Source organism: Equus caballus, chromosome 5 (genome assembly GCF_041296265.1).
Source record: "Equus caballus isolate H_3958 breed thoroughbred chromosome 5, TB-T2T, whole genome shotgun sequence".
Classification (NCBI taxonomy): Eukaryota; Metazoa; Chordata; class Mammalia; order Perissodactyla; family Equidae; genus Equus; species Equus caballus.
The window spans coordinates 2,483,744-2,507,566 of NC_091688.1; the positions used below are offsets into that span (position 1 = coordinate 2,483,744).

Consider the following 23,823-nt stretch of genomic DNA (forward strand, 5'->3'; position numbering starts at 1 on the left):
CTTTTCAAATGGAAGATTAATTAAATGCCTAAATTTGGATTTGGCTTCCTAGTTAGCAATGTTTCCTTCCTGGAAAAGAAATAGTGTGTGTCAGACAGAACTGCTCCTTCAGATCATTTTTTCCCTCTTCCTTGGTTTATTGTGAGCTCCGACTGTGCAGTTCTGGAGTCTCTTCCTCCCCAGATAACAGCTGAGAGAACAGCGCTTACAGTTTCCTTGAGGTTCTTTTGACAAATGGCTGATGTCTGATTGATCTAGTCTCATTTCCCCTGTTACTGTCGCAGAAAACTGTAGAGAGTGTAAAAGCTGTTGAAAATGTAAGAGGATCATTTTAAAATTATTCAGACGTTTTGTGAAATTTGATTTTTCTCCTTCTCTCATCTCTGAATGCTTTCACTGGGGTGTCTTGGATGTAAAAAATTTATTCAAGTTCTTTTGCTCTTGAATTCTCCAATTCTCTGAGCAGGTGACAGCCCCTAGGAACGTACCCGAGGAAGCATCTTGTCACTTCCATCCGTTGATCCCTGCGTGCCTCCCACCTCCACAGACACCAAAGGAAACAAGCAGCTCCTCCCGTTCGCGCTGGTGCAGAGGAACTGAGCAAGGGGCAACCACGGGGCACTCAGAGCAGACCATACAACGAAACCGGCAGGCAGCTCGCGATGGCGGAATATTTTTTCCTGGTGATCAGACTAGAAGAATCTTCATAAAACTGACAGATATGTTATTTTCACTTCTGAACTGTCCATTTTATAATAGACTGTTCTTAAAAAGGAAATAGAAATGATATTTTTGAAATATAAAGAACATGCTCAAACTCGTTGTTAAGATAATTGCAAGGAAAATTACAAGAGGATGTTTAGCTGATTGGCAAAAAAAAAGTGAATAACCTCCTCTGTTGGCATTTTCACTTAAAGGTGGTGGGAGTACAATTTGCTGTCTGGAGGGCCGTTTGACAATATCTATCAAATTTATAGTGCACAAAACCTTGGCTTCAGTAACTCCACTTGTAAGAATTTATCCCATAGATATTCCAGACATATGCTTAAAGATGTAGGTACAAAAGTATTTATTACAGAATTATTTGTGAGAGTAAAAAATAGAAACTGAGAGATCATGAAGAAGACCAGTTAAATAAGTTTGCAGCTAGACTACATCCATATACTGCAATACTATTAAAGAGCCATCCTGGGCCAGACCCAGTGTCCTAGTGGTTAAGTTGGGCACACTCTGCCTTGGCAGCCCCGGTTTTGTTCTTGGGCATGGACTTGCACCATTTGTCTGTCAGTGGCCATGCTGTGGTGGCAACTCACATACCAAAAGAGGGAGATTGCCAGTGGATGTTAGCTCTGGGCGAATCTTCCTCACCAAAAAAAAAAAAAAAAAAAAGCAATCCCCATGATGTATTGCTAAGGGGGCAAAGGCACAATAGCATATGTAAATAACTCCATTGTATGATATACTGAAACTAGTGACACAGGCCACATCTGGGGAAGGAAATTAGGAACCATTTTTCATTGTACATCCCAATATTTCACTGTATACCTTTTTCTTTTCTTTTCTTTTCTTTTTTTTCTGAGGAAGATTAGCCTGAGCTAACATCCGCCACCAATCCTCCTCTTTTTGTTGAGGAAGATTGGCCCTGAGCTAACATCTGTGCCCATCTTCCTCTACTTTATATGTCGGACGCCTGCCACAGCATGGCCACAGCATGACTTGATGAGTGTTGTGTAGGTCTGCGCCGGGGTCTGGGCCTGTGAACCCCCAGGCCACCAAACTGGAGTGTGCGAACTTAACTGCTACGCCACCAGGCTGGTCCCTGTATACCTTTTTCAAACTTCGGATTTTGTATCATCTGTAGGTATTACTTTTGTGTGCGTGTGTGAGGAAGGTTATCCCTGAGCTAACATCCTCTCCATCTTCCCCTATTTTATGTGGGACGCCACCACAGTGTGGCCTGACAAGCAGTGCTATATCCATGTCCGGGTTCAGAACCTGTGGACCCTCGGCCGCGGAAGTGGAGCACGTGAACTCAACCACTACACCACCAGGCCAGCTCTCAACATATTCTAAAAATTAATTAAAATTTCAACAGCCACAATCGTGACACAAAAAGTCTGTAAGAATAATCGCTTACATGCATTGAATTTTGCTGTATGTCAAGCACTGATTTTCCAAACACTTTGCATGCATTATTTGATTTGATTCAACCATGACCTTGCAAGGTAGATACTATTATTATATCCATTTCTTAGAGGTGGAAAATTGTGGCAGAGAGAGACTGAATAACTTGCCCAGGGATTCACATCTAGTCAGTGGTAGAGCTGAGATTTGAACCCAGGCAGCCTGGTTCCAGAGACCCGGCTGTTAGCCACCATACTCCACGACTCCTATGTGATCTCAGACCTCCATAATGACCTCTTGCTCATATTGCAGCCAATATGAAACTTAGATAACAAACTGACATGTGGAAGAAACAGCTCATTTCTCTATTTTCTTTGAATCAACTTAAGTCTAATTTTGAGTACCCTTCTAGCTTTGTTGGCAGAAAACATAATCTCAGTCATGATTGGGGGTCCCCCCTCCAAGGGTTGTGCAAAGTCCCAGGGTCTTACTTGTCCCTGAAGCCTGGCAGAGACCCCACCAGTTGTCAGCCCACACTGGTTACCACAGAGACGTCCACTGACCCCACTCAACGCTCTCCTGCCACAGAGTGCGGTGCTCCCTGCTCTCACCCTCAGACTGCAAACTTCTTTATATCTTGGGAAATTTTCTCCTTCGTTTTTCCTGCTACCTTCAAAGGCATCGAGAACATTCTCTTTAATGAGCTCAGGTTTTATCTAAAGACAGCAAGATCATTCTGCAAAAAAAATCTCTAAGGTGAGAAATTGCTTAGGGCCTATCTAACTTCTTTAGGTCAAAGGGGAAGAGAAAATATAGGAAGAAGACAAAGGAATTCATATCTCAATAAATTATCCTGCCACAGAGTGAAACCCATGAAGAAAAGAATAATTTTGGATTTGGAATTCACCTCCTTCATCATTTCCCTCTGCAAGTGTTTGGACTTGTGTGGTTCTGGAAGGATGATTGTAATAAATAAATAAAACTTCCACTGGTAGCAGATTTGGACTAAAACATGGGACAGTTAACACCTGCAGTTTGAATGCAAAGGCACACAGCATCCACTTTGCAAAAGGGACAAAAACCCGATGGGGAAACGAGGATAGCCCCCCTTATACCTTAAAAGTCCTCAAATAAAAATTAGTGGAGTTCTCGGCCCCTGTTCAGCTAACCAACCCATAAATGCAGAAAAGAAGACAAGATTGAATCCAAGGAAGAAAGTGTTAGAATCCAAGGCCCAGAAATCAAAGAGCACGTATTTAAGTAGACACCAGGCAGATCCCAGAACTTTAGGATGGTTAGAGCAGGCAGGAAAAAGGAGATGTATGATCTAAGCCTAGGATCTTTCGACTACAGGAGGCTGGGTAAGAGGGCTGCTCCAAATTCCATCTGCCACCAACGAAAGCAGAAAGGAAATGTGCAAGGCGAGCCAAGCCGCGGAGAGAGAGTCCAAGATGGGTGTGCCTCCCGGGTGTTTAGCAATCTTGTCCAGCTCAGCAAATCTGTGTTTCTTTATTCTTTGGGCTACTACCTGTTTTAATGAGCAGGGAACATTTGATCTTAAGCAGTTTCGGAAACCCAGTTTTCCCCCAGCCTCTGTCTGAGTTTTGTAGCGGGAAAGGAAGATCGGCGGTCCTGGTCACATTTGCGTGTGATCGCCCCGGTCAGCTAATTCCTGGTCCTTAGCTCCACCTGGTGGATTCCCAGGCTAGACAGGCTCTGAAAAGAGACCAGTGATGAGAAGGGTGTACTTTTGCTGATAAATCTGGACTTCCATCAGTTTCTTTATAGACAATACCTTGTTCTACTCCAGTCTGTCCTTGTTCATATTGAATGAGTGCTCTCATTTATTTCCATTAAAGCCAAAGGTGTAGCTGTGAGTTGCAGAATCTAATGCATTCCTTTTCTCTCTTCTTAATAACTGAACAGCATTATACCATCAGGAAACTAACATCAGCACAGAAAAGCATATTCCACTCATAATTATTTCCTCTGATGGTCAAACTCAATCAAAGCTCAATAGGGTCATTTAATTAACTAATGGCCTAGCTCCTTGCTCCCCATGGGGCTCCTTTGAGTAATAACTGGTTAAACAGTCATAGGAGTTTTTCAAGAAATTTCACATTCAATTATAAAAACAGATGAAAGAACATTATAAAGCATGGCAAGCTAAGGATTTCAGGTACAAAGGGATTCAGAGTTGATTCTTACACAAAATCCATATGTGGAGATAAGAATTAGTATCAGTGTAGGTTTAAGCCAATAGGGTATACAAAACAAATTCAACAGTCTACACTTGTTTGCTAGCCTGCTGTGCCCCTGTCAGTCACGAGACTTAAAATCACTAAAATCATTGCTCTTTATTCCTTATCTAGAGTCAATGTTTAATTGCTGTTATGGACTGAATTGTGTCCCCCCACCAATTCATACGCTAAATTCCTAATCCCCAGAACTTCGTCATGTGACCTTGTTTGGAGACATGGTCTTTACAGAGGAAACCAAGTCAAATGAGGCCATTAGGGTGGGCCCTCATCCAACAGGCCTGGGGTCCTTATAAAAAGGAGAATTTGGAGACAGACATGCGTAAAGGAAGAATACAATGTGAAGATGAAGACAACTGTCTATCAAAAAGCCAAGGGGGGCGCCTGGAACCCATCCTTCCCGCAGCCCTCAGAAGGAACTGGCCTTCCCAACATCGTGATTTCAGACTTCTAGCTTCCAAGAAATGTGACACAATAGATTTCTGTCATTTAACGCCCCTCAGTTTGTGGTCCTTTGTTAAGACAGCCCTAGCAAACTAACATAATTGCCTCCGGAAAATGAATAAGAAGCTCTCTGCAAAAATACAATTAATCCATAGAATGCTAGAGTTGGAAGGGATCTCAGAAAACATATTTCTCAATCCGCCTGTTTTGAAATAAGATGCTGAAGTCATATAGCCAGTTGGTGACCTAGTCATGCTTTTAGCTCAACCTTCAGTCCATCCACGTTCTATCTTAGTCTGCAGGCTATTTCAAAGATGGTGGCCAAATCAGCCTATGATATTGATTAGATCCAAAACTTTGTCAGAAGGAATTTCCTGGGGGACAATATGTAAGCATAGGCCCTTTCTAAGTATTTGCTAATGGAAACATGAGCTAAATAGAGAATTAATCGCTGTCTGCATGCCAGCCAAAAGATTGATACTCAGTGGAACAGCGAGACAGGTAACTTCACCTCTGACTGGGTCACTAGGATCCATCACGCCTCTAGAGAAGGACTTGGTTGTGGTGAAAATCTGGTCCTGGCTGGAGGGCTGTCCCCATCCCACTGAGGATGATTCACCAGAGTGACTCAATCTATGGGTTAGAAGCTCAGGTTCATGTGAGCAGGGTGGGGGCTGGGGGAACAGAGCCTGAGTGATGCTTCATGGCGGGTGCAAAGACTGTTATAATAGTAAGCACGCTGTTGGTTAAAGTATGTGACACAAGTAATTGCTAGAGATCCCAAACCAGCTATCACTTAGGATTATGGAGATCTGATCTAATATCAGACAGAAAGCCCAGTTTCAACTCTGCAGCAGAGGCCTTTGAGAAGTGTTCAGGAGTAATTGGCATTTAATCAATGCAATCATTATCACAGCACATGGCTCCTGCGGCTTCAGGCCCCCTTGCGACCACTGAACTGTAAAAGGGAGAATATGTCCGTGTAACTTTACCACCACCAACATTTGATTCACAGCCCCAGACTAGGCCCAAGCGGAAATGCATTCACATATTCATATTTTTGTATTGAGAAGCACAGGTTCACCGGCACTGAGAACTCCGTCTTGTATCAATGGTGATATAAACAGTGATGGGCATGTTCCCTTTAGAGAGGCCTAGTCAGCATTAATTTTGATAGACAGGAGAGTGAAAGCTATAGCAGGCTGCTAAGCATTTGATTTTCATCTAATCTTCTCTAAACCTTCCATGAAACATTGGGAAGAAAACGACTGTTCTTCACTCCCTGGGATATGGAAGGAGCATATGCTGCTTATAATTAAGGGACAAAGAAGTATTGACTCTGCTCTTGGTTTTGCTTCAAAAAGTGTTACCATTGGGCATTAAACTGGATATTTACAGGGGAATATACTTTTCTTGGGTGGTAGACGCTATTTTTAGGCCTATACTCTCTCTCTTTTTCCTATCAGGAGTTCAGGTTTGCTTTCACCCATTTTGTAAAAGGCAACTAGAAAAAAGAGAAGGCCCAATCTCCCCTCTCAGCATCTTACGAGTCTTCAACGCATGACCAACGAGAGGAAGCGGGGAGAAAGAAAAGGGTATCCTTGAACTTAAGGACCCATAGAATGTTTTCTTAGACGATGGTAGTCTATTTCAGTGTTTTTCAAAGGGTACTCCCAAATTACCCACTTCAGAATGACCTAAAGAGCTTGTTAACAACACAGAGTGCCAGATGTCCTTGTGTGTTCTGAATCAGAATTGACGGGAGAAGGACCCTGGAATCTACGTTGTTAACAAGTGTCTCCTATATACACGAACATGGATTCAACTCATCTTCCCTACGTCTCCACATTGCTGGGCTCCGAGGCTCAATCTCTTTACCTACACTTAGGCCCTTGATTACACCATGTCTCAGGCCCTCGAACGTTTTTATATGCAAATAGCTGTCAAATTTATATCTGGGGCTGGCCCAGCGGCACAGCAGTTAAGTTCGCATGTTCCACTTCTTGGCGGCCCGGGGTTCTCTGGTTCCCATCCCCGGTGCAGGCATGGCACCGCTTGGCAGCCATGCTGTGGTAGGCATCCCAGGTATAAAATAGAGGAAGATGGGCACGGATGTTAGCTCAGAGCCAGCCTTCCTCAGCAAAAAGAGGAGGATTGGCAACAGATGTTAGCTCAGGGCTAATCTTCCTATATAAAAAAAAAAGAAAAAAGAAAAAAAAGTTATATCTGTAGCCCATACCTCTTCCCCCAAACTCCAGAATCCTATATCTAACTTCCTGAATAATGGCTAATAGGCATATTCAAAAACAAACTCTTTAATTTTCTCTCTGAACTTGTTCTTCCTCATCTCAGGAAATGGCACCACTGTTCACCCCAAAACCTTGGAATCGTTCTTGGCTCCATCCCTGACATCCTCCTCACTTTCTCTCATCCTCACTTCCAACCCGTTAGAGACTGTGAGCTCTTTCAAAATATGCTCCAGAAAACGAAAAACGACCCCGATCCTGTCTATTCCCTGGGCTCCTGCAGCAGCCTACTGCTGGGGCCCTCTGCTTCCTTTCTACATCAGTCAGAGTTCAGTTGCAGATAACAGAAACCACTCTAGCTCTTTGAAGCAGACAGGGACTTAGCACAGTTGTGGTAGATTGATGCCACAACAAGCCTTTCCATCCCACACACCTTTGTGCAATGTGACTTTGCCACAACTCCCAAAGAGAAATGGAATCTATTTTTCCCATGTCTTGAATCTGGGCCAGTCCTCTGATGAACTTTGATCCACAGAATGAGGGAGCAGTGATGTACGACCCCTAGACGTGGCCATAAGAGGCGTTTGCAGCTTCCGTTTCACTCTCCTCGAGGGCAGCCTGCTTATAAAGCAGCTGAGGCTTCATTATTGAACAATGAGAGACCACACAGAGGGACAGGGCTCAGACTTTTAGGCATCCCCGCCAAGATCTCAGACATGTGAGGTGAGCCATCTGGGACCTTCCAGCCTTGCATAGCTGACAGCTAAATGCAACGACGCATGTGAACCCAGGTGAGAGTGGCAGAAGAAGCGCCTAGCCAATCTAAGGTTCGGGGGTGCTCATTACACAGCAACAGATCATTGACATGTCAGTAAAATTAGGCCTTACAACCCCTCGGAGGACTGTAGGGGTAGGCTCTAGGCTAGGCCTCCAGGAATGGCTCCCAGAATAATTCTGCGGAACTGGCCTGCCAGAAGAGCTGCTACTTCTGCCATAATCTAGAAGCTAAGGATCAGGAAGCCATCAACCACTTTCTAGCTCCAGAAACACATGGCCTTAGCCATGATCTGGGAATCAGGGTTCACTACAAGCTCTGTTGGCTGCAGGGCCATACCACGGTCATTTAACGTTAGTAAAATGGATAACTAATGTGCTGTCACCACCTTTTCCCCACTGAAGTTAGTTCTGAATTCAAGACTCATACAAGTGCATATGACTGGCCAAAAGTAAATTACGTCTGAACTTATAGCTGCAAGAGTCTGGGAAAAGTAGTTTTTAGCTTTTTAGCCTATGCTCTGCTGAAAGACACAGAGGAGGAATTCTTAAACATATTGTGTTCACTGTTATAGCACCTAAAATAATGCCTGCACATGATATGTTCATTAAACATTTGTTAAATGATTGAACTAGAGCTGGATAAAGGAAAGGCACAATTTAGAGATGACTGTTTCTAGTTAGCCTAGAGTATGACAGTCTATATGCCTAAAACTGCTTCTGTCATTCCCCTTTATGAATATATCCTGGAGTATCAACAAAGATTTAGAATTCCGATTTTTTTTTAGCCTAGTACTCACCATCTTTACTATCACTGTACAACCATCTCGAGTCAAACACATTGGGTCTTTTTTTGGTAATACATTTTCATTAAAAAGATGACTTTGGCAGGATAAGTTTTTTTTTTTTTTTGAGGAAGATTAGCCCTGAGCTAACATCTGCCGCCAAGCCTCTTTTTTTTTTTTTTTTGCTGAGAAAGACTGGCCCTGAGTTAACATCTGTGCCCATCCTCCTCTACTTTACACGTGGGACTCCTGCCACAGCATGGCCTGACAAGCAGTGCATAGGTCCACACCCAGGATCTGAACTGGTGAACCCTGGGTCACTGAAGTGGAACATGCAAACTTAACTGTTGCGCCACCAGGCTGGCCCCAGGAAGAAGTTTTTGAAGGGCAAGCTCTTCAGGCTTTCCTGCTTCCCATGACTTTGGCCTCCATCTCTCTTTGAGGGTTTGTTCTTCAGGATACTGACAGCTTGATTTCTCTGGGTAACATTATGAAAAGGAAATTAGCTCAGTATGTCTTCTACTGAATTCCATCTGTAGCTCAATGTTTTAAGGTATTTGTGAACAAGGCTACAGAGCAATTTTGATAAGACAAGGCAATGTTCCAGTCTCTGAGAATATTTATCCCAAGAAACCATTTTTTTTTAAATAGCACCAAACGGCCTGAAAATCCACCCACGCATGAGCAATCTCCTGCAATATACAGAAAGCTTTTCAGGTGTCACAGCCGTAATAGCAGGTGGCTCCTTCGGGTAGAAAAATTATGGCAAGGATATAGAGACAGAAAGCAAACTGTTTTGATATTCTGGGTACAGCTTTTCCCAAGTGAATCATTCCCATATGCCTACTCTTACCATGGGCCCCTTTCCAGAGGAAGTGGGTTGTGTGAAGGGAGGCATAAAGATGCATGATGGTGGGCAAACTTCGATGGGGCCCATATTTAGCAGATCCAATTAATCTTTAGATATTTGACTACCCACTCTTCTATAAGTCTCAAAAGATAAACTCTGAATACAGATTTGATACCTGTTTTTCTCCCCTCATAATAAATACATAATCTTGTTATGAAGATTCAGCGGTGCTCATTTGAGGCAAGATTGCTTCTGAAATTTCATATAAGTAGATTTTAAATACAAGCTTATAAGGAAGGTTGAGACTAGAGAAATTTGCAAAAGGTAGTCATTGAATTCACTTTTTTATTATGTAATATTTGAGACATATAAGATGTTTAAAGAACTGGTATTTACTCTTTAGTGAACTTCTACTGCTCGTAAGATAAAAATCTGGACTAGTAAAAAAGACTTTGTTTCCAGATAGAAGTGCAGCAAAGCTGGAAAATAAGAGTTTTGCGTAGTTTTTTTCTTTCTCCAAAGTGCATAAGACTAGCATTTTTATCATGTACAGCTACGCCAAATCACCCTTACTGAAAAGAGAGATGCTGTTGTCACCTCTTAATTTAAAACGAAAATCGACCCAGGTCTCGTAAGGAGAGATGTAGACGGGAAGATTACTAATGGAAAACTTGACTTTAGAGGAAAGACAGCTACATTGAAAAATAAAAAAGACACGTAGTCATTAAGCTAATTAATTCTGGCCCCTCCAACTCTTAGAGTGGTGTCATTTACTAGCTGTGTGACGTCGGACGAGTTCTTTAACCTCTGTACACCTCAGTTTCCTGAACGGTGTGTGGTGAGGATAATAAGAGTATCTACGTCTTAGGGTGGGTACACGTACAGCCCTTACAACAGTGCCTGGCGCAGTTTGCCGTTGTTAGTGCCTTGGAGTCAGTTCCAGCTCCCAGCGCCGCTGTGGACAGCAGAGCGGAGCCCTGCCAGGTCTCTTCGCGCCCTCCTCTCACCTTCCAGTGCCGTATCGGACAAAGCTCCACTGCTGTTCATAGGGTTTTCATGGCATACAGTAAACCCTCAATAAATTAGCTCACTTTCTTCCTCCTCCTCAACAGAATGTTAGCTCCACATGAAAGCGGGGACTCTGTCTTACTTAGTTCGGTATCCTCACCTTCTATTTTGCCCATGGTAGGCACTCAATAAATATTTGTGGAATGGATTAATTAATGAAAGTAGCTGGGCTCTGAGGCTGAAAGTAAAAGAGAATTTGTCCTAAGTTTTATAGGTAGTGAGGGAAAAATAGACCTCAGGTTTAAGGTAGCTTAGGGAGGTAGGAAAGAACCCTAAACGAAGATGAGAAGACTCACGTTCAAGTTTATATTCTCCTAACTCTCTGGGTGTTGGGACTAAGATTTTCTTCCCTAATTTGTAAAACAGGAATAACCCCCAAGGTTATTCTAAGGATTAAGTTAAGGTATATATGAAAGCTCACAATAAACTCTAAGGGGATATACAAACACATGATATTATTCATTTTTATCTCGGTAAGTTTATCCATTGGATGACAACAGAATGATTCTTTGAGAGTCTTGGAAGAAAGAATCTTCAGCTAAAGATTTAAGTACTAAAAATATTCAACCCCAGAGGTACCACAGACATAGACTAATTTTTTCCATCTGTGCAGTTTAGGGTAGTTTTGGCATACACTCAATACCAGGCAAGAAAGAAACTATGGTTTAGGCTGCTTTTAAAGTCAAAAAAAAAAAAAAAAAAAGAGGCAGAAAAGGAAACTATTTCCTTTTATAAGCAAGAATGTTAAAATAGGGAAAGGCTTCATGGAGCAATTCTCCACTGAAGCGAGCGGATTTGATCCCCCTCCTCTCCCACCTTCCCCCCTCCCCGTGTATGTTCTGGTGGGTTAGTGGCTTTATATATCATGATTTATGCATTATGGACACTTCCATGTCACCAAAGACAAGCAATCGATTATTCTTTATCAGCCACGTGTGACTCAGGTCGAAGGAGCTAGTTACGAATCCCTAGATTAGCAATATTTGAAGACCTGGTTTTCAGAGCCAGGGACTGCTCAGAATACTGCAGCTTTAAGATCAGACCTCACCCCAGAGGCCTCGGCAGAGCCTGAGTTTGAGGTTGGGAAACTGACTTGCGGAAAAAGATAAAGGAGCAAAAAAGCCATAGTGGGTGAGCTGATGACTCACTGCCACTTCCCTGAACTTCCAGAACGACAAGATGGAAGAGGGAAAAAAGGCAGTCCAGGAAAGACAAGAAGTCCAGGGGACTTAAAGACCTGTATGTGTTCTGAGGGTAAAGGCAACAAATGGAATTTCCACGGTCAAGTGTTAAGTGCATCAAAGAAAGGACCCTAGGAAAAGTAAACTTGCTTTCACTTCACCATCAGAGCTAGCATCCTAAAGCTGATTATCTTATTCTCCTGGGGAAAAACCTCAATCTCTCCACATTGCTACTGGAGTAAATCTAAACTTACAATGGCATAGAATATTCTTCACAACCTTGTTAGCTTCATCTTTTAATTAATTCTTACTACATATCTTGGAAGGTTTAGGGGACCACTTATAGTTTACCAAATAAACCAGATACTTTTAAACTTGGGTCCATTTGTTTACACTATTCTCTCTGCCTGTAACTCTCACCCCAGCTGGCCAACCCCTAACTGCTTCAAAGCCCGGCTCCAGTATCTTTTCTCCTCTGTAGCTTTCTCGACTCTCACTCCCACTACTCAGAATTTGCTGTTCTGTCATCTATGGCGTCACTGACCTTCAGGCATGCCTTTGTTAATCACTTAACCTGATGAATTAGATAGACTCGTAGGGGTCAATCCTCTCCCCAGCTCACTGCATACTCCATGAAGGCAAGTGTGAGCCTGTCATCACGCACTTCTTGGCACACCATAGGAGCATCATCTGGGTTTGTTCAGTTGAATGAAATATTAGAAGAGGACCAAAGCATAATGGATTTTAGGCCTAGGAATTATGCTAGGACTAGAAAGTGTATGCTAAGTCCACATACGTGATTCTGCTTTTGGTCTTACCAGAGAGCATGTAATTCGCTTTTATTAAAGAAGTGTCATGAATATATCTCTCTAGATAAAACACTATTAATCCATTTTGGCTTATTATTGGCCTCCCCATAACCCAGTTAGCCAAAAGGTAGCTGAGTAACTTGAAGTATTCTCCAGCTGGAGTGGAATCACATTTGGGGCTTGCTTCAACCAGTGCACCTGTCCTGCTTGGGCTCTTCAAAGAGCCCCTCAGTCAACCATAGCCTTTGAAGGCACGAGCAGAAAGGAAACCAGATGAACTCTGTTGAACTTCAAACTTGCCATATTCCCTACTCTAGCATTAAACTTTTCTTCTCTAATTGAACAAGTTAACTGAAGAAGTATATAATGTAGTATCAATTTATTTTTTTAATCTTATCCATTATGCCACTTTGTTCCAGAAAGTCTTTAAGAGTGGTTAGAGAAAAAATGCCAAATCCCAAACCAAATTGTTCCATTTATCCCTTTGGTTCTTTTGGTGACCTTCTGTCAGTACTGACGATCAGTGTGAAAGACTTTTGGAAAAGTTTTCCTGGTACTAATAACAGCATTTCCTGAAGCATCTTATATCCTGGTTCACAACAAATGATCTGTCAATGCCCATAGGCCACTTTTACCCCCAGATCCAGGATGGATTTGTTCAACCTTGAAATCAGTCACTTAGGCCCTCACCTGGGTACACAACAAGGTAGCTAGTTACCCAGCATGTGTCCTGGCTAAATAAAATCACAGCTGCTTCCTGTCTGAAGTGCTCAGCGGTACAGCACAAAGATTAAGAGCAGGAGCTCTGGAGTCTGTCTGTCTGAGTTTGAATCTGGCCACAACTCTGACCAATTATGTGATCTTGGACAAGCTACTTAACCTCTCTACGCCTCACCTGTCTTATCAGTAAAAAAGCAGTAATAATGGTACTTACCTCACGGGTTTGTTGTGTGGAAGTAGTGAATTAATTATGTAAAGCACTTAGAACAGTGGCTGGCACATGGTAAGAATCAATAAATGATAGCTCTTACATTCTATATTTTCATATTTTTAGTTAAAACAAGTGGGTACAATAAGAAATATTTTTCTCCATATTTTTAGGTAAGAAAAGTGGGTATAATAAAAAATTAAAGGCAGGCTGGTCATTTTTAGAACAAACTTTATTTACAAAACCGTAACTCAGTCTGCTTTGGTATTGCTATTGACAAAATGCCTACAGCTGAGATCTTGGCTAAGGCGCTACATTGCTTTTAGCTTTACATAAAACCAGAATCCGCCACTATCCCAATTTCCTATTCCTGTGTGGCTCTGAATGCAGCTTTACAAAAACAAAAATCTTTATAACGTACAGCGGCTTAAGTGAACCACTTTAGGTTTTTTCCCTTCTATTTAAGGGTTGGGACTGAGACTACTCATCCAAAAGTTGCTATTTACAGAGAACGTCCAGGAGAATGGGGTAAGAAAGATGGGGGTTTATTTGGTTTTCATAATACAAGATCCATATGACTTAAGAAGAATGTTAAATAAATAATATTGCTAAATAGTATATATTGATAATTTCCCAACAAATTCATTTATCTAACACCATGTTGAGGAATCAAGAGGACTCCTGTATACATTTTAAAGTTTTAATTTTTTCTATTTGCTGATTCACAAAATCTTGCTCCATATTAAAGTAGTTATCACCAATATGATATATGATAAGCAGTACTCATGGAAACTAACAGCCCGTTTTTAAAAATTCCCTGTTGAGCTTTAATTCCCAGTTGAGTTTCACATATGTATGCATGGTTACATGCAAGTGTGGGTACTAATGCCCCTTATTCAAGAATGTAAAATTAATGATATCTGGCATCTAATGTAAGAAAAACTCCCCTAGATTGGGAGATAGCTGAGTGACACGTGAAAGAATCTTCTTCTATCTGATTTTTTAGAATACACCTATACTGGGCAGAGGGATGGAGAGACAGGACGAAGTAGAAGTGAAAGAAGAGAACTACATTGGCTCAGATTAAACTCAGGTAATTAATATGAGACAGCAAATAAATAAAACAACAAATGCCCCATTTTTGTTTTCCAAAAAGAGAAGTCACTGGCAAATCCTTACTAACAATTTTAAAGTTGATCTATTAATATATATGTTAAATAGGAAAAAGTTTGAATATCATATATATATCATAATTCCATTCATCTAATACACTCCTCTGCTGACACATCTAACATGTCTTCATCTGTATTCTCTTCTATCTCTGGCAAGTTGCCCCAAAGTAGGAAGTTTGTACCTGAAAATAAAAGGTCATAGAATTATTTGGTGCTGACTACTGTTACAACTCAGAAAATGATACAGGAAACACTATAGGTTAAGATTCTGATATTAAACCATAGTGTTAGCAGTAAAGAGAAAAGCTATTTAAGAATGTACCACAAATAAAATTATCTAATATTATTAATCTAGAACAGAAACATTCTTTAAACTCTTTAAGTCAGGGCTTGAATTCTAGAATCTTTGAACTCAAAAGGATTTCAGGAGTCCATTTATTCAAACCCTGCCTCTAGCTACGTTATACCATAGTCACTCTATACTGATAATTCTCAAATCTAATGACTCTTAAGAATGGAGATCTCACAAGACCCTTTTAGATTAAGTATCTCTGGAGGGTGCAGCGAAAAGGCCTCAAGAAGTCTCCTTATCTCCCCAACAAGTTTGGAAGTAGCTGGTACCTTATTTGATTTTAAAAAAGTAAGGTTTTGGAGCCAGTATTCCTGGATATAGGTGGATTTTAGGCTAGAGGATATCAAGATAGTACTGCAAACTTTAGAACCAGGTTGTAGCTGTCAATATAATAGGCAAAACAACAATCTAAAACCTCACTGTGAAAGGACAGTCAGATTTCATATTGAAGAATCCTGCACTGGTATATAGTACAAGACCACATGTACGGTGAAGGACAATGAGATGGTTTATTCTGGGCATGTACTATATTACAACTTGGAAATGCTAAATTGAAAAAAAAATACCATTATTAACTGACCTCTAGGAAAACCAATAAAGTTCAACAAGAAAACGAATCTCAAGCTGTCCCGTCATCAATGTGGGCGCATGGAGGACTCAGCAACTCCACTCACATGGTGGAGTGGAATGAGCCAGGGTTTGGAGATTTGGTTTGAAACCAGTTTCCACCACTCCCAGTACACCATGGATGTACTTACTACTTTTACTACAAATGTATGCAACCACAGACAATGTATATTATTGTTTTGTGTATTTAACTTTTTTACAGTAAGGTATTATATACTACACGTATCTTTTCCAGTTTGCTTTTTTCATTCAATATTATGTTTTTGAGATTTACCTAGGTCCATATATGTAGGCTCAGCTCATTTAGTTCATTTCTTTTCATTTTTTAAGACTATTCCTCTGTATGAATTAAAAAAATACATATATATTGCAAATATGCCCTATCACTCATCCTTTCCTCTAACTGCCCACTTTGCACAGGTGCCCAAGGAGACACGTACAAGGACGTGCACTATTGCACTGTTGAAACAGTGGAAACCATCAACTATCTCCCTTGGGTGAGATACTAGAATCTAATCAGGCAAGAAGTTAGCATCTATTTTATACTGGTGGGGATATAGATGTTGATCATATTATTTTCTGTAATTTTTTGTGTGTTTGAATTGTTTATAATAAAAAATATTTTTCCCCAAGAATGAATGATGTTCTGCTTCTGGTAACATGGCATTGGAGAGGTGACAAGACAGTCAGGAATTACTAGGCCAAAATCCAAGGGACAATTAGAACCCACAAAGTTGAATAGAGTGTTGAAGTCAATTGCCCTTGGGGACATTTGCCAGTCTGAGGGATTCTGAATTGTTTCCCAAGCTTCGTCAGGAAACCAGGTCTACATGTGAAGGCTAGCCTAGAACATAGACTTCTTGGGCCCTTTGTGTCTAAACATTCTAGAATTTTATTAACGCTTGTGAATGTATTCCTTTGATGCTGTTGATTCAGGTGGCTCAAGGACAGTTCCAAGGCCATGAGAAACCCTGTTTCATACCAACCATCTAGAAAACGTTGCTTTAAATCACAATATTAGGGTTACAAAGAAGTTTGATATTCTTGGAGTCAATGCTTAGAGACGTGAGTAGCTCGGCACAATTGGTTCAAAGGAGGAAAAATAAACTAAAAGATTGGATCTGACAGAAGCAGCACCTTCCTTTCTCTGTTAGGAAGGGAGGAAGGAAATCCTGTGATACATCTGTTTCTCATGGATTAGATTCAATGCAAATGGAAGAATGCTGGGCTTTTATCTTTGAAAAATTGACCAATATTAAAAAGTAAATCAAAATGGAAAAATCTCCACCCTGTGTTTTGAATTCTTTGAAGCAGGAAAAATAGTATCAAAGCAGAAACTTCCTTTAATGTGTCCCATGAGCAGTACAAATATAAGACTGGAGGCCTAAATTAGGAGGCTCTATCTCAGTTAGGGGAGTTCAGATAATGGCCTTCCTCAAAAACGGCCTTCTTAACCTTCTACAGTCTTCAATTAAAGTCCCCAAATGAAGGGTTAAGAGCCACAATTGAATGCCAGGTGATAAAAAAATTCGGAGTCTATAAAATCCCAAGCATATTTGGAGGGTTCAAAGACCCTGACAACGTAGCTTACAAATTCATGAACTTTTGGTCTGTGAAGGCAAATCATACTTTTAAAAAAAGGAATATATTTTAAGTTCTGAAAAGGACTAAAGCATACATTTAAAAACCTGAGAGTGTTAGTGCCAACTTGGATTGTCAAATTCTGTAAACTGGTTCTGTAAACTAAAGTTTAGTAAATTTCAGTTCCCACCAAAAAAGTCCCACTGAAAGTCAACTTGGTCTGTTGTGTAAATAGATATTGGACATTGAGAAGATGCGTCCTATAACAAAATCGAACAGCTCCAGACAATCTAAAAATATATTATATAAATATCCCTTAAGAATTGGCTGTTTATTTTCCTACTAAATAATTAGTATAACATATTGGTATTAAATATTTCTCTTGACTAAAATTCCATCATAATTTATTAATATAGATGTCAAAATGTCTATTTTTTTCCTGAAGCAATAACACCAAATACAGACGTTATCTAGTCATCCCCCTCTCTACTCCCCACAGCGCCTGCCTCCCTTCCCTGCCTTTCTTACACTTACACACACACACACACACACACACACACACACACACAATTGACTATCAAATCTAAAATCTTCCAAAATTCCCTGGGGTCATAATATGTATCAAGACAGCAACTTAAAACAATTGAAATATTAATTTAAGAAGGCCATGAAATCTAGCCAAGTTTGAGGCTCACATACAATGATGAAAATAGAAATGGTAATGAATTTTGGCTAGTAGTTTCCATAAGTGAATGTCTGGGATAAAAGTATTGAAGTTTCACTCTAGTGGATCCAACCCAGGTAAGAAGGTCTCAGAGAGAATCCTGAAATAATCTACTGGGAGTTTCACTCAGGTATTGATAGACAAATGCCAAGGGAATGTCTGAGTCAATTGTCTCTTACCGGTAGAGTCTAGTCTGTTAATGTCATAAACTGCCTGGCTGTGAAACATCCAGAAGTGTCCGTTGTTGCAGGAAAGAAGGCAGGAACAACATGGAACAATCACATGATAACCTACAATGTTCCCACTAAAAAAAAAAGTAAATATTATTAGGTACCATCTAATACCTAGGTACCAAGTAATACCTGCCATGTAAGCATTTCCATGTGCTAATGTAAGTAGACAGATCATATAAAGACCTCATTTCCTCCTAACAACCTCCATTGCTGGGATCTTTGGGATGGGAGTTACTCTGATAATTGTTACAGTTCTGTCAAGTGGGAAAATAGTCTTTAAGTGAAATAATACTAACACATTCTCCATTTCTTTGCTAGTATTATTTTATGCATTCTTCCTTCAGAAGCTAGCTTTTAGATGCCACAAGGTTGTGATTTGTTCTGTAAAGCACCCAAAATTGATGTGCTGTACAGACAAAATATATTAAATAAACTTAGATCTGTGGGCAAAAGGCTCTTGCTATCCCCAGCGGCAAGTTGGGTTCTTACATGTTATAGTTCCATGCCAGCACCTAAAAACTGTTTCAACAGATGGAGGAGTAGGAAGACAGCATGAGCCCCTGCAAACCAAACGCAAGCTGGCTCCTCTAATTTTAGTTTCAGTGTTTTTGAAGGAATTCAGAAATCAAGCAAATCCACAGAGAAATCTAGAGAAAGTTGCAATAGTTTTTCCCGTCTTCAGGATTATTCATCTGATTATAAGTACCTCACTCTTCTACAGATTTTTTTTTCCAATCTGGTCACTATTAAATTGGTGAATATCCAGGAATATTTTAGCTAGTTTAAAAAGTAGCTAGTACTTTTTAAAAAAATGACAATATGAACTGCTTATACCTTGAGTCGTAAAAATTCTTATTATAGTTTGTTCCCGCCCTGTGAAATGTGGGAGTGTCATTTTTGTGAGGCCCTAGAAAAATACTATAAAAGGTACCAGCCCACCTAAAATACGTCTTCTAATCATAATCTGCCTGAAAGGCAAACAAACGAAAAGTGAGACTTGTTCTTGGACTAGGACTTACAGTTATTTATAAGACTATATTGTGAGAGTAAATTCTATGTCTTTAATTACTACCCATATTCATTCAATGATTCAAGCACTCATTCAACTAATGTTTATTGAGCATCTACTATGTGTCAGGTATTGTTCCAGGTGCCAGGAACACAGCAATGGACAAAGTCCTTATTCTCATGGAGCTAACATTCTAGGAGGGACACATCAGATCATGTGCTCCCTTGTTAAAACCACTTCAACAGCTTCTCATTGGCCAAAAATGAAAACAAAAAAACTTTCATACCAAGGTCTAGATCTGGGCTATCCAAAATGTGGCTATTGAGCACTTGAAATTTGGCTAGCCTGAACTGCACTGTGCTGTAAGTACAAACATACACCAGATTTCAACGACCAAGAGTAAAAAAGAGAATGTGAAATATTTCATTAATAATTTTTTATGTTAGTTACATGTTGAAATGATAATATTTGGGATATATTGGGTTAAATAAAATATACAATACAAATTAATTTCACCTGTTTCTTTTCACTTTTTAAAGTGTGGTCACTATTACACATGTGGCTTGCAGCTTTCTGTTAAGCAACGCTGCTCTAGATTATCCAGCTTCTCACTACACCCCTACACTACTCACACTACTCTCCCCCAATGCTCACGTCTCGGCCACACTAGCCATCATCTTTTTATTCCTTGAAGACGTTAAGCTTCTTCTTGCCTTTGGAGCAATTCCCACTCTATTCAATATCTTATTTATTTAAATATCTTATTGATTGATTGACTGTCTTCCCACTAGAATATATTGTTCAAAGGCTAGTGGATTTTGTCTTGTTTATTGCTTTGTTTCCAGCCCCTATAACAATGACTAGCACATGTTAGGACCTCAATATATAGTCTGAATGAATGAAATGAAACAGACATTAGCACACAAGAAGAGTTTGCTAATTTAAATTATTGGGATTATAATTTATACTCCAAATCCCATTTAAATGAGGAAATTTCAACTTCCTTCTCTCTAAAATGGGATTAATAACACTCAAATCTGTCTACCTCTCAAAAGATAATAGTAATAGTTTTCATCTGTGTTGTAATTTATAGTTTATCAAGCCTTTTAACATTCATAATTCATTTAATCTTCACAACTCTATAAGATAAACACAAAAGATTTTTTAATTTCTATCTTAAGAAGTTTTTATCTTCTTAAGATATAAATTAAGTAAGAAAACAGAGGCTCTGAGGTGTAGAGGTGTGAGGAGCTTACTCAAGATCACACAGAGAATAAGGGCAGGGCTAGGGCTCAAAGTGGATTTTTATGACTGTAAATCCAAGTGTTTCTTCCCCTTAAACTACACTGCCTTTTCCTGAAAATTAAAGCAGATATTTGTCAATGCACTTTGAAACATTGCAAAATCATATACAAATGTAAAATGTCACAAGACCTATTTAAAAAATAGCTCTAAATAACAAATGGTTTTCCGAAGGCTCATTGCCTGGGTCGTAACCAGCGCTCGATGCAGCCCACTGACCCCTTCTCTGTGCTTGGGTGTCGACATCCATCTCCCAGACCCAGTGCCACCTAGAAGACTGCCACCAATTACCATTTTAAACATGCGATGTCCTTCAGTTTACATTTGCAGATTTCAGTGAAATAGCATCTTCCAATGAAGTCTACTGCACTGGAGAGGGAAAAGTGTAGAGACAGTCAAATGTGCCTTTTAAAAAACTGTGGTAAAAAACAGATAACATAAAATTTACTAACGACCGTTTTTAAATGTACAGTTAAGTGTTAAATGTATTCACATTGTTGTGCAACGAACCTCCAGACCTTTTTCTTCCTGCAAAACCGAAACCCTATACCTATTAAACAACAACTCCCCGTTTCCCTCTTTCCCCAGCCCCTGGAAATCACCACTCTACTTTCTGTTTCTATGAATTTGACTACTTTAGATACTACATATAAGAGGAATCAGACAGTATTTGCCTTTTTGTGATTGGCCTATTTCACTTAGCATATTGTCCTCAGGGTCCATCCATGTTATAGCACGTGACAGGATATCCTTGTTTTTTAAGGCTGAATAATATTTCATTTTATGCATATACCACATTTTGTTTATTCATTCATCTGCTGATGGACATTTGGGCTGCTTCCACTTCTTGGTGGGCAAATATCTCTTCTAGATCCTGCACTGAATTCTTTTGGATATATACCCAGGGGTGGGATTGCTGGATCGTATGATAATTCTAATTTCTTTCTTTCTTCTGTTTTTATTTTTGCTTGAAGAAGATGGGCCCCGAGCCAACATCTGTGCCAATCTTCCTCTATTTTGTATGTGGGACGCAGCCACAGCATGGCTTGACGAGTGGTGTCTAGGTCCACGCTTGGGATCCAAACTGACAAACCCTGGGCCACTGAAGCAGAGTGCCCGAACTTAACCACTACGCCACTGGGCCAGCCACTAATTTCAATCTTTCGAGGAACTGCCATGCTATTTTCCACAGCAGCAGCAGCACTTTGCATTCCCACCAACAGTGCCCAAAGGCTCCAACTTTTCCAGATGCTTGCCCTCAGACGCACTTTTGACTGTGAGTTGGCATGAATTTTGGAGACCCAGAGAGCTGAAAGAGACTCTAAAGTAGACTACAGCATATTTTGTAAGAGCCAGTTAATGTTTGTGAGATCACCATAAATATGACACGCCTTCCATTGAAAAAACCTTATGTGTTCACTGGTTCACGCACATCTTGGCACACTGATGCACGACCGTTAGGACCCCTGCAAGGAGGAGGAGACACCAGGAAAGATCTGACTGCGTTCCAGCCTCCGTCTCAGCCCTCCTTATGACTGTCCTTCTATTTACAACTTCTGCACAGGCCAAAGGTTAACATGGAAAGTTTGTGTATGCGCGCTAAAAAGCAAAAGCGCTAGACAAGGCATGGACTTTTGCAATAACGGGTTCTAGACCTGCTGCCTGGTGCTTTTTCTTCTTGCAGCACACACGCACTCAGAGGAACTTGACACATTAACCCGTTTATCTCCGCAGTGAATGAGAGCCTCTGGCTTTGCCACCAGGCACCACCACACTTCACCAAGTCAGAAAAGATTTCGAGGGAGGAAGAGTCCAGAGCTTTGAGTATATTTAAAAAATGTTTAAAGTTTCTACTATTATCATGAAATCCGCTTTAAAGGGTTACGGCTCTTAGCCTGCCCCTCTGGTCTGTGTCCAAAGAACAGCTGTCCACCCATATTTTGGATAAGCAATCACTCTTTGCTTAGTGATAAGGTTTCAAAAAAGAGCTAAATCTTGAAAATCATGGAAGGTACACACATGCTGACTACGAAAAGAGAAAGCACCTTTTAGAGCAAGGAAACGCTATATTGGAGTCAAGTAAAACGGCTCTTTTTCCAAATAGGTAGCAAATTCTTAAGGACTCTACACCCGAACACGGACTTTAAAAGGATTTAATTATGCAAACGACCGCACAATACCCAAAGTAGAGTGTGGGAGATAGACTGCGTCAGGGCTAAGTCTGGTTCCTCCCCTGAAAACCTGCTTCTCTCGTTCAGGAGAGAGATCCGGGGGAAGGAGCGGGGCCGCGGCCGGACACCGGATCTGATCCCACGCCCCGGAGCAGATCACGGCGGGGAACCGCACGCTGTCGCTGTGAAACGGAGCCGGGGTCGGGGGCCCGACGGTGGCGGCCACAGGGCTGCAGCCGGCCCGCGCGTCCCCTCGGCGCCGACCGCCCGGCCACACCGCAGGCTCGTCCTGACGCCCGCCCGCCCGCCCAGTTACGGCCCCGGGGGTCACCGACGGAGGGGAGTGGCTGGAACACCACGACGACCGCCCCCTGCCTCCCAGAGGCCGGGCGGCCGCCGCGGGACTTACTCGGTGGGCGGGATGTCGGTGGAGAAGAGGTCCACGTCGGTGTCGGCCAGCAGCACGGCCTTCATGCCCCTGGCGCTGAGCACCTGCGCGCAGAACCTGCAGCGCAGGACGCACACGCGGCGCTCCCGGAACCCGCGGCTGCCGGCCGACATGGCGCCGCGCGGGGCCGGCCTCGCGGCCCGCGGACGGGGCAGGGGACGCGCTCCCTTCGGTCTTCCCGGGGGAGGGCGAACGCGTATTGACTGAGCGCGAGCGGGGAGCGGCCAGCTCGGCTCTCCCGGCTCTTGGGAGGGAGCGGGGCCGGGCCGCTCCGCACTGCGCGGCTCGCCCGCGCGGCCTCGGGTGCGGGCTGCCGCTCTCGCGGGCCTCCCTCGGGGCGCCCCGACTCCAGCTGGACCGCGGCCCGAGCGTCCGCCACGCCCGCCCGTCCCTCGGTTCTCCTCGGGCTCCGGGCCCCGCCTCCGCTCGCCGCCGCCCGCAGCCCCCCGGCCGCGGCGGGGCTCCGCGCGCTTCCCCTCACGTCCCTCCCCTCAGGTCTCTCCCCGGGCGGCCGCGGCGGTGGCGCGCGGCAGAGGTCGCGTTTTGGGCTCAGGCGCGTTGGGGTCTCTGTCAGCGAACAGGTCGCTTTTCGTCCCTCTTCCGCTCTCTCTGCCTTTCCGACCGTCAGGCAGTTTGAATTGCCAGCGCGGCGCAGCGATTGGGAGAACTAGAGCTCGCCCACGGCCCGCATTGGCAGGCTCCGGAGCCTCCCTCTGACGAGACCTCAGCGGCCAGGA

At 42.1% G+C, this 23,823-nt stretch overlaps 1 protein-coding gene across 2 annotated transcripts; it reads right to left on the reverse strand.

Annotated features, from left to right (window-relative positions):
* Positions 1-13,681: 13,681 nt before the first annotated feature.
* Positions 13,682-23,804, reverse strand: FAM72A (family with sequence similarity 72 member A). Of its 2 annotated transcripts, XM_023640444.2 has the most exons (4): positions 23,048-23,804; positions 20,759-20,836; positions 18,103-18,227; positions 13,682-14,821 (listed from the first exon to the last, which is right to left on the reverse strand). In XM_023640444.2, the coding sequence occupies exons 1-4, from the start codon at positions 23,197-23,199 to the stop codon at positions 14,727-14,729; spliced, it is 450 nt and encodes a 149-aa protein (XP_023496212.1). In that variant the 5' UTR covers positions 23,200-23,804; the 3' UTR covers positions 13,682-14,726. The 2 variants fall into 2 exon arrangements, with proteins under 2 accessions (XP_023496212.1, XP_023496213.1); XM_023640445.2 differs by lacking the exon at positions 18,103-18,227 and having other exon boundaries at positions 14,620-14,821; positions 23,048-23,434.
* Positions 23,805-23,823: the final 19 nt, after the last annotated feature.

Excerpts from the sequence above, each read along its gene's own strand:
- FAM72A (XM_023640444.2), bottom strand. The coding sequence starts at position 23,199 with ATGTCGGCCGGCAGCCGCGGGTTCCGGGAGCGCCGCGTGTGCGTCCTG. Across the intron at positions 18,228-20,758 it reads GACATCGCATGTTTAAAATG|TGGGAACATTGTAGGTTATC; the intron begins GTAATTGGTGGC and ends TTTTTTTTTTAG. Across the intron at positions 14,822-18,102 it reads TAACAGACTAGACTCTACCG|GTACAAACTTCCTACTTTGG; the intron begins GTAAGAGACAAT and ends TTTTATTTTCAG.